Genomic DNA, 14,562 nt, shown 5'->3' with positions numbered 1-14,562 from the left:
AGGCTTGCCCAGTGAACAAGGATGGGCTCAGTCTGGGGAGAAAGAGGACTGTTACAAGACTCTTTTGTGGCACCTGAGAGCCCTGGGAGGTCAGGTTATTCTCCTGTACCCTGTGCAACCTGGTCCTGAGCCCTAGGTAGAGATTTGAAGAAAGGAAGAAACCCAATCCTCACTCTGAGCTCTGCATACGATAGAAAACAAAGAACAGACAGATCAGGGCAGGGGAATTAACAACCAAATACCTCAGGACAGAGAGATGCTGCAGGGATTAGAAAGCTGGGTGAACTGGTAGGGAAGAGCATACAAGGGGCAAAAGATTGGGGGCTAGGATTCAAGGATTGGGAAGAAGAAAGAAAACAGGATCTACGTGGCGCAACGTCTAGACTTGTTGGTTCTCCCTCCCCCATAAAAATCTAGTGAGGAAGTCCCACATGGGGAAACATGGGCAGTGAAACTTGGAAACAAATACACCCAGATACTGAGGGCAGTAAGATGCACCTTAGTCTAAGAAGGCTCCTCGGAGGAGGGGAGTTTCAGGTAAGAATTCGAGAGAGAAAGGGAACATGGCTTGCTTAGCAAGAATATGAGGGAAACACTTTGAAGAGGAAAAGATAGACGGTGAGGGTGAGTAGCAAACAGGAAGCCGACTGCCCAGGCCATGTTTCTGCTACAATCAAATGGCACTAAAGGAATATGAATATGGCTCTTCTGATTGTGAAAGAGAGAGAGGCCTGAGGCAGAGGGAGGCTGGCGGGCAGCCTCTGCTGATTCTCCGGATATTGGGCGATAAGAGCACAGTCTCAGATGACGGTTTTGAAAAGTGGAGAGAGGAAGAGAAGGGTCTGGGAGGTAGAGAATGAATCAGCAGGACTTGGGCGTGGGCATGGACTGAACCTGATGTTGAAAACCGTTTAGAAACTCCGTGCCTGGGAGTAGAGCAGGGCCAAGAGTTGTTTCCAGGATCTCGACACTACTGGCAGCAGTGGGGAAACTTGGGAAGGCTGGCTAGCTTAGGGGGCAGGGCACAGACACTGAGTTCAGGGTGTGGCACGATGAGTATCCAGTGGCCCTAGGCAGAAGTCCTACCGCCAGGAGCACCCTGTGCGGTGAGGACAGAAGGGAAAACTTCGGTTCTGTCCTCACCATCACCTGCCCCCCAATCTGGAGACCAGCGCAAGCCTGCAGGAATACCCCTCCTGTTAAACTCCCCCATCCGTTCCCCTTCCTCTGACAATCAAAGGATGATAAGACTCAATCCAAGTTCTTTTTTTTGCCTTCTCTCAAACCCAGCCTGATTGTCACCAGGGTTCCTAGATAATTAGGGAATCCCAGCTCATACCCACCTGGGGTCCTCCTTTATCCCTGGATTCCGAGGAGTCTCAAGGCTCAGTTTGAGATAGTTGCACATCCCTGCCTCACCTGGCAGGGCCTGGAGGTCCTCCATCCAGTAACAAAAACCTGTGAGCTGTTGAACTTCCTGCTTGGTCACATATTATTTTGATTTTCAGTGACTTTTACAAACTTGGAATAAATCAAGAAATATTTACTGAGCACCTACTATATGCCAAGCATATTCTAGGTGTACAGTGTGAGTAAAGTTGGGTTGGGTTTCTCAATGGAAAAATCTGTTTGGGTAACTAAAGCTTAAAACACTGTGCAAACAAAACATAAACCTGCATCTACCAGGGAGAAAACCTGACAGACTAGCTACTGAAATAACTTTCAGTGCATCTTTCTGGGAAAATGACCACGCACTGCAGCTTTAGTCTTGGGGGAAAGCTGAAGTGTCTTCAAAGTGTAATTATGGAGAAAAGTGAAAACCTCCCAGCATTCCGTAATTCAAAGGGTCAGAGGTGGGAGGAGGAGTTGGGACCAGATAGTTTTGCTACTTTGTTCACGGCATGAGAACAGAGGAAGTGAAATGCAGGCAGGGTTTGATGTCCAGAAAGTGCTGGCAGGGAAGAAACGGAGAATCATTTGTCCAAAACAGCCTCTTGGCTCCCTCCCCCCAACCAGTAGCTTGAAATTGACCTGTCGTCCCCCCACCCCCAGCGCGGTGGTAGCTCCTCCACACACATGCTCCCAGTGAGAGCGGCAACAGTCATCACTATTCAAAGGATAAACCTGTAATTGAACGGTAGTCTGACCAACCTGAGCAAACATCCCTGTTGGTGGTGTTGCCACTGCTAACTTCCTGGTCCCCACGTCTCCAGAAGGTCAGCCGCTCCACTGATAAACAGAAAGAAACTTTGTTACAAGAGGCCACCTGGCCAGCAAGAGCACGTTCTTGGTAACTAACACCCCCCCCACCCCCACCCCCTGCTTTCACAAAAGGCGCAACTTTACCTGGGACTTTGATTTGCGGCATCTTTAAAGCATTTGTAGTCCTAGGTGGGAGTTGGAGGAGGGCAAGCCCTGGCGGGTGGTGGGAGGAGGGGGGAGGGGAAGAGGGAGGGGTAGAGGCGTGGGGGGGTGTTGTCTATGAGTGGAATTGGGAGGTTCTGGAAAATTGCCATGCCCCAGGCTCAGGAGAGCCAAACCTGGTCCCCAAACTCCCCAGGTGACCTCCAAGGGGGAGGTAAGAGGGTGGGAACAGAGCAGTGGCCTGGGAGTTGGGAGAGCTGTGAGCTGTGTGACACAAGAGAAGTCACCTAACCACTCTGGCCTCACTGTCAAATGAGAGTAGTGGACTCAGACCTAGTCTAAGTGCCACGCTGGTGTGTAACAACAGATCACGTAACTCACATGCTTGTTGGCCGTAAGTGCATTCAAAACATCATTCAGGGGCTTCCCTGGTCGCGCAGTGGTTGAGAGTCCGCCTGCTGATGCGGGGGACACGGGTTCGTGCCCCGGTCCGGGAAGATCCCACATGCCGCGGAGTGGCTGGGCCCGTGAGCCATGGCCGCTGAGCCTGCGTGTCCGGAGCCTGTGCTCCGCAATGGGAGAGGCCACAACAGTGAGAGGCCCGCGTACGGCAAAAAAAAAAACATTTAGTGAAGCCAGCCCTCACCCTTGTAGCTTTAAAGGGGTCATGTTAACCCCACCGGCCTCATCTCATTTAACAAGGGTTTATGGAATACCTGCTACATACGAACCTTGTGCTAGACTTTGCAAGTGATTAAAAAGGTGAAAATAACCTGTCCTCTCTGGTCCAGGAGTTCACAAAGGTGTGAGAGAGGACAGACTGTGATAAGGCCAAAGTAGAAGTATAAACCCAGGCCCCAGCAGTGAAAGTGCCGAGTCCTAACCACTGGACTGCCGGGGAATATCCTTAGAAAAGTTTTACACTTTAATCGCCTAAGAGGTATGAATTCTACAAACTAACAAAAAACATCATTTGAAAACGTAATAATTTAAATTTCTTTTACCTATGTGAATTTTGAATAACAATTTTTTCATTTTAGTTTTGTATCAGGAAATATTTATCATCTTCAATGGACAGAGACAAACATTAAAATAAAAATTTATTATTCAAAATTCATAAAAATAAGGTGAAAGAAATTTAAATAAAACTTTCAAATGATGTTCTTTGTAAGTCTGTAGCATTTATACTTCTGAAGTTATTAAAGCTTAAAACCATACTACCTGGTTTCTACCTGAACTTTCAGTACACTCTATATACGTATTTATAATAACTGAAATGAAATTTGAACGAAACAATACTTACCCATGTTACATGTGATGTAATGGCAGTTGGTATTTTCTTTTTTGTTCTAGTCTAGTCTAATCTTTTTCTTTTTTTAATACATTTATTTATTTTTTTAATTTTTTTACTTTTGGCTGCGTAGGGTCTTCGTTGCAACGCCCAGGCTTTGCAGCGAGCGGGGGCTACTCTTCGTTGCAGTGCACAGGCTTCTCATTGTGGTGGCTTCTGTTGCAGAGCATGGGCTCTAGGCGTGTGGGCTTCAGTAGTTCTGGCCCGCAGGCTCAGTAGTTGTGGCTCACGGGCTCTAGAGCACAGGCTCAGTAGTTGTGACACACAGGCCTAGTTGCTCCATGGCATGTGGGATCTTCCCAGACCAGGGCTTAAACCCATGACCCCTGCATTGGCAGGCGGATTCTTAACCACTGCGCCACTGGGGGAGCCCTAGTCTGATCTTTTAAAGAATTTTTTTTTTCATGCTGACTTGCAACACTTTAAATTTATTTAACAATCCTATAATGAGTTGCAATCAACAGTTTGATAGACAATGCACTGGGTGAAGCCTTAGTTCCCTTATACCAGGGACAGAAGGTAAATTTGTGTTCTGACTGGTGAGGCCAGGAAAACAGGTCCAATTTGTTCAGCCTAGGAAGTCTTCCTAGAATAAGAGGATTTCTGGCGTCATCTCACTACTAAAACCGAGATGGTCTGATGTGTTGCAATCCCAAGGGTGGTTGGAGGAAAAAGAGTTGGGAATGAACACCCAGCAGCAGCAGGTGGGGAATGAGTGGGTGAGGGCCAATGGGCATACTTGCCAGTGGACCTGGTGGCCAGCCTGAAGGTGAGGGAGCTACACTGCAGGGGGGACCATGTGAAGCCCTGCTCTTGACAAAGGACTGTGTACAATAGGGGCTGTTTCTTCCCCAAGGCTGGTGACCTCCCCGATCTTGCCAGCCACACTTCTGGGAATCGTCTCTTACGCAGAGAGCAGGCATCCTTAAACCCAAAGTCTTCTGACTTCCATCGGAATCAGATTATGTGTCCATTCTAAGGGACTCTCCCATCTCTCGCATGCTGAGCAAACAAACCAGAGACCGAGTCCCTTACTGCCAAGGCTAATCACAGGTGTCTTGTTTCATTTTAGGATTTGGTTAGTACCTTGAGGAGCTGCAGGCACCAGAGAGAAAGACTTAGACAACCGGGTTGGATCGAGAGAGCAGATGCCCGGGAAGCGCTCAACTTAACCCCAAGTCTCTCTCCAGGAGGGAAAAAAAGGAACAAAGGGAAACCACACTGCAAGGGACTACAAGGCAATGCCAGGATGAGGGAGTTGGAGTGACCTGGGTGATTCTGTGTGAGTCAGTCAGGGAGGCCTTCCTGGAAGAGGTGAGTCTTAAGCACTTGGCAACAGCTGGTAACTAAGCTTTACAGGCATACCTCGTTTTATTGTGCTTTGCTTTATTTTGCTTCACAGATACTGCAGGGTTTTTTTGTAAATTGAAGGTTTGTGGCAACCCTGTGTTGAGCAAGTCTGTCATTGCCATTTTCCCAACAGCGTTATTTTTTAATTAAGGTTTTTTTCTTTTTCTTTGACGTAATGCTATTGCACACTTAATAGACTACAGTATAGTATAAACATAACCATTACATGTACTGGGAAATCAGAAAATTGTGTGACTCACTTTCTTGCAGTGGTCTGAAACTGAACCCACAATATCTCCGAGATATGCCTGTACCATGCCTTTGTTTCTAACTGTGCTCCCTCTTTCTTGCTGGAGTGGAAGGTAGACAAAGTATCAGGGAAGATGCAGCCTGCAGGATGGTTCAACAGTGTCATGGCGAACACTTCCCCATTCTGCGGCCCTCAGTCTTTGCTTAGCTGGGGCAGTTGCAGAACTGGTAAGGTGTCAGTGTCGGGCAGAACCCTTTGTGCCGGCCCAGCAACCCCTGGGACAGGACACCACCTCTACGCTGAATCTCCATTCCCCCCTTTAAGCCTTCTTCAAGCCCACAGGGAACTCTACCGTTGTCAACTTGTCTGTGCTATTCTTCAGTTCTAATTTTATTGATTTTTGAATAGGTAATGTAGTCAGGGTTCAAAGTGCAAAAGGGTATTCAGTGAAAGATCTTTTTCCTACCCCTGTTCCCTCCCTGGACGGGTGCCACCTGAACCCGGTGCTACCGGTTCTTGTTCTCTAACTAGATTTTAAAATCCCATGGGGAGAGGGATGGTCTCGCACCTCTCTCTGTCCGTCTGTGTCCCAGCTGGGATGAATTGTCCCACCCCATCACCCAAGGGAGTTTTCCTAACACCATATCTTCCCTCCTCATCTGTATTGCTGCTATCATGGGTCAGACCCCCAAGCTCCTCTTAGCTGGCCCTCCAGCTGCCAGTTAGGTCCATCTCCTGGACACGCTCCACCAGCTGTCCTACTACACTTCCTGTAATGCTGGGCTCCCACAAATCCTTTACCGCTCCCCATACCTCAGGTCAAGGGCAAACTCCTTGCCACAATGGCTTGGTTTTAGCCACCGCTCCAGACCCATCATTTGCTACTCCCATCAGGCTTCACACTCCCACCAAACCAAACTACTTGGAATTCTCTGATGGGCCACACTGTCTCCTGCCTCTAGGGCTTTCTGTGTGCTGTTCCCTCTGCCTGAAATGTGCTCGCCTCACTGGCCAACCCCTACTTGTGTGTTGGTGCTTAGCCCAAGCTTCTCCCCTGAGGGGCTTCACAAACATCCCCCTCCCCCACGGGCTGACATGACCTCATCCTCTCTCCTTCAGCCCCCGAGGGTGCCTCTCTCATGCTGTCTTCTCACTGGGTGATCTCTGTTTAAAATTTGACTCCCCCAGTTGACCGTACGCTCCTTGAAGGCTGGGCTTGCGCATCTCTGTATCTCCTCCATCTGACAGAGCACCTGGCATGAAGCAGGAGCTCAGTCAATACTGGCACAATGAACAAATCTCTTCTGTCTCCCAGACAACGCCTAATATAAAATAGACACTCAAAGAGATTTGATTTGATTTGATCTTTGCTGCTGCTTCTGCTGCTGCATCTGACGTTTTAAAAGAAAATGACCTGTCTCCCTCCCACCCAAAGTGACCCCGTTCCCCCTTGATATCATGACAGCCACGTGTGCCCCAAGTGGATCCAGGTGACTCCGAACACCAGGCTTCTCCATAGGCAGCAGCTTGTATGTTTAAATAACAGCGCAGCTCAGCTGGAGTTACTTTTAAGTACGACAGAGTAAGGAGTGTGGCTTTGGCCAAGGACCAGGTGTTTAAGGATAATTCCTGGGAAACTGAGCAGGGATTTATTAATGATAATAATAGAACTAATTGAAGGCTGAGTCTGTGCCAGACGCTCTGCCGAGTACTTTACATACATTATTTCTGATTTAATCCTTCCCACCACCCTGTGGGTTAGGTATTAGTTACCCCCACTTTACAGATGAGGAAGTTGAGGCTGATAGAAACTAACACTTTTAGAGCACTTACTGGGTGCAGAGACTGCTAAGCTTTTTCCATGAATTATTTCATTGAACTTAGTGCTTACAACAAACAACCCTAGGAAGTAGGTTGTTATTATTAGAAGCGGCAGATCCAGAATTTGTGCCCAGGTTTGTTGCCACCAATGTCTAGTCCTTAACCCCTGAGCCTTATACTTGCAGAGCTGTGTACAGAAAGTTTTACAATCACTCTTCCTCTGAGGTCTGGGACCACGTACGTGGGGGTACATGCTGGAAGCCATGTTCCTGCCAGAAGGTGCTATCATTAGAATCTTAGATTTTTAAAAAGATTTTTTTTATTAAATATGAGCAGATACAGAAGAATATTTATAAAATATGTGTAGGGTACAAAGAAGAGCAGTGCTACCAGCAACCACCATACACTGTTTTTTTTTTTAATATTTATTTAAGCTGCTCAGGGTCTTAGTTGAGGCACTCGGGATCTTTTTTAGTCGCAGCATGCAGGAACTTGTTTAGTTGCGGCATGAGGGATCTTTAGTTACGGATGCAGACTTCTTAGTTGCCGCAGGTATGCGGGATCTAGTTCCCTGACCAGCGATCAAACCTGGGCCCCCTACATTGGGAGCGAGGAGTCTTACCCACTGGATCACCAGGGAAGTCCCACCACCATCCACTTTAAAAAAAAAATCACTTCACTTTGAAGTCCCCTGTATGCCTTTATTCCCATATCTTTCCTCCCTCTTCAGAAACTTCGGTTTCACTGTTTCTTTAGTTTTCTTTATATGTAGCTCTACCACATATTCCTTTTTTTTTTTTTTTTTGGCCAGTCCTCTCGGCTTGCGGGAATCGTTAGTTCCCCGACTAGGAATTGAACCTGGGCCCATGGCAGTGAAATCGCGGAGTCCTAACCACTGGACCACCAGGGAAGTCCCACACATATTCATTTTTGTATTCATAAAACATGTGTTGCTTAGTTTTATGTGTTTTTAAATTTTCTATAAATGGAATCATACTGGATGTATCTTTTTTTTTTAACATCTTTATTGGAGTATAACTGCTTTACAATGGTGTGTTAGTTTCTGCTGCGTAACAAAGTGAATCAGCTGTACATATACATATATCCCCATATCCCCTCCCTCTTGCATCTCCCTCCCATCCTCCCTATCCCACCCCTCTAGGTGGTCACAAAGCACTGAGCTGATCTCCCTGTGCTATGCGGCTGCTTCCCACTAGCTATCTATTTTACATTTGGTAGTGTATATATGTCCATGCCACTCTCTCACTTCATCCCAGCTTACCCTTCCCCCTCCCCGTGTCCTCAAGTCCATTCTCTACATCTGCATCTTTATTTCTGGCCTGCCCCCAGGTTCTTCAGAACCTTTTTTATTTGTTTGTTTAGATTCCATATACATGTGTTAGCGTACGGTATTTGTTTTTCTCTTTCTGACTTGCTTCACTCTGTATGACAGACTCTAGGTCCACCCACCTCACTACAAATAACTCAATTTCGTTTCTTTTTATGGCCGAGTAATATTCCATTGTATAAATGTGCCACATCTTCTTTATCCATTCATCTGTCGATGGACCCTTAGGTTGCTTCCATGTCCTGGCTATTGTAAATAGTGCTGCAAAAAATATGGAACATTTCACGAATTTGCGTGTCATCCTTGCACAGGGGCCATGCTAATCTTCTCTGTATCGTTCCAATTTTAGTCTATGTGCTGCCGAACAGAGCACTGGATGTATCTTTCTGCGATGTGATTTTTTTCACTCAACATTGCATCCAAGTTGTGGCATGTAGAAGTGGCTCATTCTTTGTCACTGCTGTGCAGTCCTCTGTGCCATGGATATTTCACGCTATTTATTCATTATAATGCTGACAGACATTTGGATTGTTTCTGATTTTTGCCTTTTTCGTCAGTGCTGCTAGAAACGTTCTTGTGCATGCCTCCTGGCATACATGCGCCAGAGTTTATCTGGGATATAAAACCAGGAGAGGAATTGTGGGGTCATAGGGTATGTACGTTTTAAATTTTTCTAGAGAATGCCAAATTGTTTCTCAAAGTGGTTAAGTTGATTAAATCTCTTTATGTAGAGTTTCAGTGTTCCAATTACTCTAGATCCATGAATGTCAGAATCTTAGGGCAGAAAAGAAACAGAGTCCATTTTCCTCATTTTTTGGATGGAGGAAATTTAGGTGCAGGAAAGTGATGTGACTGGGCTAAGGTGATGTCACCATTCAGCTGCAGAACCTGGACGTGAACCCCGAATCCCCCGACTCCCTCCCCACCACTGCTTTGGGTCATTTCTCTCTCTCATCCCCCCCTTCTCAGGCCGAGGCCCCAGGGTGTGGCCACCACAACCCATCAGGCTATTTACAGGGCCGGGCCAGCGCTTGGAGCTGACCCAGCCAGGGTTTCCACTGGTTCCAGAGGATGAGGCTGCTCCGCAGACGCCACATGGCCGTGCGCCTGGCCATGGTGGGCAGCGCCTTCGTGCTCTTCCTCTTCATCCTGCAGAGGGATGTAAGCAGCAGGGAGCAGGCCACAGAGAAACCATGGCTGAAATCCTTGGTGAGCCAGAAGGATCATGTCCTGGACCTCATGCTGGGGGCCGTGCACAACCTTAGGGATTCGATGCCCAAGTTCCAGATCAGGGCTCCAGAGCCCCAGCAGACACTGGCCTCCACAAACCGGACCTGCCTCCCCGAGTTCTATGCCCCAGCTGAGCTGAAGCCCTTCTGGGAACGGCCACCACAGGACCCCAATGGCCCTGGGGCAGATGGGAAAGCATTTCAGAAGAAACAGTGGACGCCCCAGGAGACCCAGGAAAAGAAAGAGGGCTATAAGAAGCACTGCTTCAATGCCTTTGCCAGCGACCGCATCTCCCTGCAGAGGGCCCTGGGCCCGGACACCCGACCCCCTGAGTAAGTAGCACCGTGTCCTGGGGTGAGGCCAGGGCTCTGCCAAAGGCGTGGCTGGTATGGCCATGGCCACGGGCTGAGTACCAGGTAAAGGGCTGACAGGGATTTTTGAGTATGGGCAAGGATTTCCTCTAAGCCTTCACTTTTCCTAATCAATTGCCCTTATCCCAGGGCACAAAAGATTTTGTATCTTTTGATACAAAAAGATTTTGTATCCTCACGTCAGAGATTTTGTGTGGGGTTCATATTATGGTCAGGCCAGAGGCTCAGGGAGACCTGTGAGAGTGAAACACAATTGTGAAGGTGACAGGGTACAGAAAAAGGACCTCTGTCCAGGCTGGGACCAGACGTGGTCTAGGGGTGACTGGGAAGGCCTGACTGCAGGCCACATATTCGGTGGCCTTGCCCCATGCTGAGGCCTGCCCCAGAGACTGCAGGACTCCGCTGCTGAGCTCTTGGCAAAGGGCATTTCCCAACAGCAGCCCTGGTGGTCAGGATTATCCCCACACCTCCTGGTTTCTTTCAGTGAAGACTCACAGGGCCAAGAATTCATTCCAATCTTTATTTGAAGCTGTTTGTACTTTCAATCCCAGGCAATGAACCAGTTCTTAGATCTTTGAGCCGTAGCCACTTCAGTCTGTGTTCATACTGTCCTCACATCAAAGATTTTGTGTCTTTCTCATGTACACTTTGTCATTCCCAACTCAAGAGTAATACCCTTTTTGGCCTTTTCTCACATGGCAGTTCCCGTCCTCGAGTTCATGATTCTTTAGGACTTTGAACCTGGGGTTCCTCAGACTAGGACCTAGTATTGGAGGCCTAGAACATGGAACCACCCCAAGTTATTAGGGCTCCTAGCAAGGAAGGGCAGTGGGTGTGAGGGCAGCCAGTGGAGGAAGTCTGGGAGTCTCCTCTGGAAGGCTGCTGAGAAATCTCTCTGATCAGCAGAGGGGGTTAAGAAAGGGCATCAAGGGAATTTCCTGGTGGCGCAGTGGTTAAGACTCCATGCTCCCAATGCAGGGGGCCTGGGTTTGATCCCTGGTCAGGGAACTAGATCCCACATGCATGCCACACAATGTACAGTTTCTCTCTAGGAACTAAGAGTTCGCATGCCACAACTAAGGAGCCCACCTGCTGCAACCAAGGAGCCCATGTGCCACAACTAGGAGCCCACAAGCCGCAGCTAAGACCTGTCACAACAAAATAAATGAATAAAATAAATATATAGTTTTTAAAACTATAATGATTAAAAAAAAAAAATGTCATTAGGCCGCATGACTCCTTGAGATCCAGCATTCACACATTCCTGCCCCCAGCCGAGATGGCGTGTCAGAGAGGGTGGCAGTGTGGCCAAGTGCCACAGAGTGGCTGGAGTGGATGTGGATAGAGAAAAGGTCACAGGAAATTGTTTGTGATAATAGTATCAGATTCCAGGGAATTCATGAGGAAATGGATTAGAGAGAAACTGTACATTGTAAAGAGAAAAGCCTTTTCCTCTTATTGAGTATGGAAATTGTAGTCACTTTTCTCAGATGTCAGAGTTGCCTTTTATTACTTCCTCTCTGGGACCTCTGGATTGGATTACACTTTATGCAGCACACATATCACTGAGGAAGAGAGAGTCAGCCCTGGGAACTCCTAGAGCAGATGAGAGAAGTGAGGGGGATGCCCTCGGCATCACCGCTGGGGCACCGAGCCAGATCTGGGGAAGACAGGTTTTGGAGTGGGTTGGTTAGGACCTGTGCAGAGGCTCAGAGTAGGTGGCAAGTGGTGGGGAAGCTGGAAACAGGGAGCAGCTATTCCCAGCTCCAATGGGGAATGGAGGCTGGGGGATCCAAGGAGCAAAGGATGGTTATAGGAATCTGTGGACCGAGCCCTCCCTGCCCCCAGAAGTCCCAGGGACCTGGAGAGCTGTATCTACACGTTCATCCTTGCAGATGTGTCAACCAGAAGTTCCGGCGCTGCCCCCCACTGCCTGCCACCAGCGTCATCATTGTGTTCCACAACGAGGCCTGGTCCACGCTGCTGCGGACGGTGTACAGTGTCCTGCACACCACCCCAGCCGTCCTGCTGAAGGAGATCATTCTGGTGGATGATGCCAGCACAGAAGGTGAGGCTAGGGGGCCCCCCAAGGAGAGGCCTGGGGTCTCCCCTGGTATTCTGTGAAAGAGGGCAGGTGCTCCTGAGGGAACAGGCACTGCCTCATGGCCTGTTGTCTGGCATCACAGCTCATCATAGAGGCTGGGAGCAGGAAGAAGGCAGGTGGGGGCCAGGGGGCAGGTAGACCACATTTCTAGAGCCCAAGCTTCATTCACATTTTACCCCCAAAGCTCCAAAAGCTTAGCAGTTCTGGCTTCAAGGACTCCCTTAGAGCTACCAAGCCCAACCCCAAGTTAGAAATGCCAGGAGCGGTCAGGGCAGGGCAGAGGGTGGGGACGGCCTTCCCTCTGTTTCCTACCTGCCAGACCATTCCCTTGCTCTTGAAGATTCCACCTCAGAAGCCCTTTGCTATAGTTGATAATAGACAAGTGAGATTGCTTGCCAAACTTCCACCATTCAAAGCAATTCCAGAAACATCTATGGAGTACTTTGTGCCTGGCACTGACTTAGGCATAGGGGATAGTATGACAAATGACAGATGAGGGACTTCCCTGGCGGTCCAGTGGGTAAGACTCCACGCTTCCAATGCAGGGGGCCCAGGTTCGATCCCTGGTCGGGGAACTAAGATCCCACGTGCCATGTGGCCAAAAGAAAAGACAAATGACAAATGAGACATCTTGCCCTGAGTAGGCTAACAGCTCCCGTAGTCAGATGACTGCTAACAGCACCAACCACAATGGTGTGGCCTGTAACACACCCCAACGGACGTGAAAGGGCATGGACTTGAGAGTCTGACACCCAGGAACTCAAGTCCCAGCTCTGACTCTTCCTAGCTCTGTGACCTTGGGCGAGACACTTAGCCTCTCTGAACCTCAGTCCCCTCCTCTAAAAATGAAGACAGTGGTGGCCGAGGGCTCAGAGATAGATGGTAAATTAGATCATTCATGCGCTACAGAGTACTTAGTCTTGAGTAAGAGCTCCGTGTGCATTAGTTTCATTTTATTCTTTGTATGGGAGCAAGGCGCTATGGGAGGTGTTATTTCTGTGTGGCATGGCTGGGGCCGTCCACCATGGAGGCCAGATTAGAGCGGCTCCTGAAAGCCCGAGTGTTTAGGGAGAGAAGAGGTGTTGAAGGGCAGTCCCGGAAGAGAGAACTTCCGGAAAAAAACATCAGTGTGTTTGTGCTGTGGAAAATGACACTAAAAAGATGTTGAATGAAATCCATGCCGTGCTAAAAGTATTTATTTGCGGGGGAAAATAAAACGAGGTATCATTGAAGGTGCTTAAGCTGGAGGGTGACCTTATCTCAGAAGGATGGCAGCTTTGGGGAGGGTAATTGTCAGGAAGAGAGGAAGAGGACCCCGAGTCCAGAGAGGAAGTTCATAAATCACTTGAGCATGGGATGCCGGGGCCAGAACTAGGAAAGGGACTGCGGGACCCATGCATCGGTGGACTGGGGTCCTCCAGGAGCTGAGCCCTCCTCCCAGGTGGCACATGGGGGCTGGGGCTCTCCCGGGTTGGCTTCCTGTGCCCATGCTCCCGTATCGAGGGCAGGAACTGTGCGGCCCTCTAGTGGAGCTGCTGACGCCCCCTCCTCTCCCCCAGCCCCCTCCTGCCCTCTGGGTAAGAGGACTAGGGCCGCGGAGGGCAGTGCGAGGAGAAGCTGAGCATGGGCACTGTTGCGTCCATTTGTTCAGGGAGCTCACATTTCCCCCGGGAAGGACAGACACCTAGCAGCACTTACAAAACAAAAGCAGACAAGTACGAGGGATGCAGCGAAAGGGTCTGGTAGATAAGGAGCAGAGAGATTAGCTTCTGGAAAGGGAGGGCAGGGAGTTTGGCGGAGAGGGTTGGGGCTTGAGAATGGCCTCTGGGCAGTCTCAGTAGCAGTTTGTAAGGAGTGGAAACCAGTGTATCAGCTGCCCTTCCTCTCAAACTGGGCTCTCTCATCACCCTTCTCCCCACAACCTTGAGCAGCCCATCCCTCAGAAGCTTCTTCCCTTGAATCCCACGTGGTGGAAGTTCTAAACAGTTTCAACTTGTCACTCAGAATTGTGTACATCCCTAAGGCACAGTTGGGCAGTTCCTCTGACCAGGCCAGCCAGTGACTTAGTGCCAGGCTGCCACGGACAGCTTTGAAAGGGCAGAGTGGCCTGTGCCTAGTAGGATGGGCTTGGCAAAGAGCCTGCCCCTCTCGGGCCACCCGACCTGTTCCGGTTCCTTCTGGTGGCCTCTCCCTTGTTGCCCTGGACTCTCTCATACAGTCAACTCCAGCATCTCGGAATCACCTGCCTGAAAAACCGAAACCAGCCATTCTTAGTTTCCTGGGTCCTGGCCTCCTTTGACAACCTGTTAAAACCTATGCCCCTCTCTCTAGAACAGTGCACAACTGCCCCAAGTGTGCACAGACCCACATTTG

General features: G+C 49.1%; 1 protein-coding gene and 1 non-coding gene across 4 annotated transcripts in view; one reads left to right on the top strand and one right to left on the bottom strand.

Moving 5' to 3' along the window:
* Positions 1-14,562, top strand: part of GALNT6 (polypeptide N-acetylgalactosaminyltransferase 6) — a 35,701-nt gene that overhangs the window by 2,944 nt on the left and 18,195 nt on the right. For 2 of the 3 annotated variants that reach the window (XM_089920732.1, XM_022572136.3), the window contains exons 2-4: positions 4,788-5,029; positions 9,454-10,046; positions 11,981-12,153. In XM_089920732.1, coding sequence (XP_089776858.1) covers positions 9,556-10,046; positions 11,981-12,153 — 664 coding nt within the window. In that variant the 5' untranslated portion in view covers positions 4,788-5,029; positions 9,454-9,555. The remainder of the gene's footprint in view (positions 1-4,787; positions 5,030-9,453; positions 10,047-11,980; positions 12,154-14,562) is intronic. The other variant, XM_089920733.1, reaches the window with a different exon arrangement.
* LOC115803519 (U6 spliceosomal RNA) lies at positions 8,751-8,857 on the bottom strand. Its single transcript, XR_004024260.1, has one exon. It is a non-coding gene; the product is annotated as a U6 spliceosomal RNA (small nuclear RNA).

This window comes from Delphinapterus leucas, chromosome 11 (assembly GCF_059928025.1).
Source record: "Delphinapterus leucas isolate spDelLeu-1000000601 "Yukka" chromosome 11, BTC_Dleu_Yukka2, whole genome shotgun sequence".
Lineage (NCBI taxonomy): Eukaryota > Metazoa > Chordata > Mammalia > Artiodactyla > Monodontidae > Delphinapterus > Delphinapterus leucas.
The sequence above is the reverse complement of the archived record's forward strand: the minus strand, read 5'-3'. Positions and strand labels throughout refer to the sequence as shown.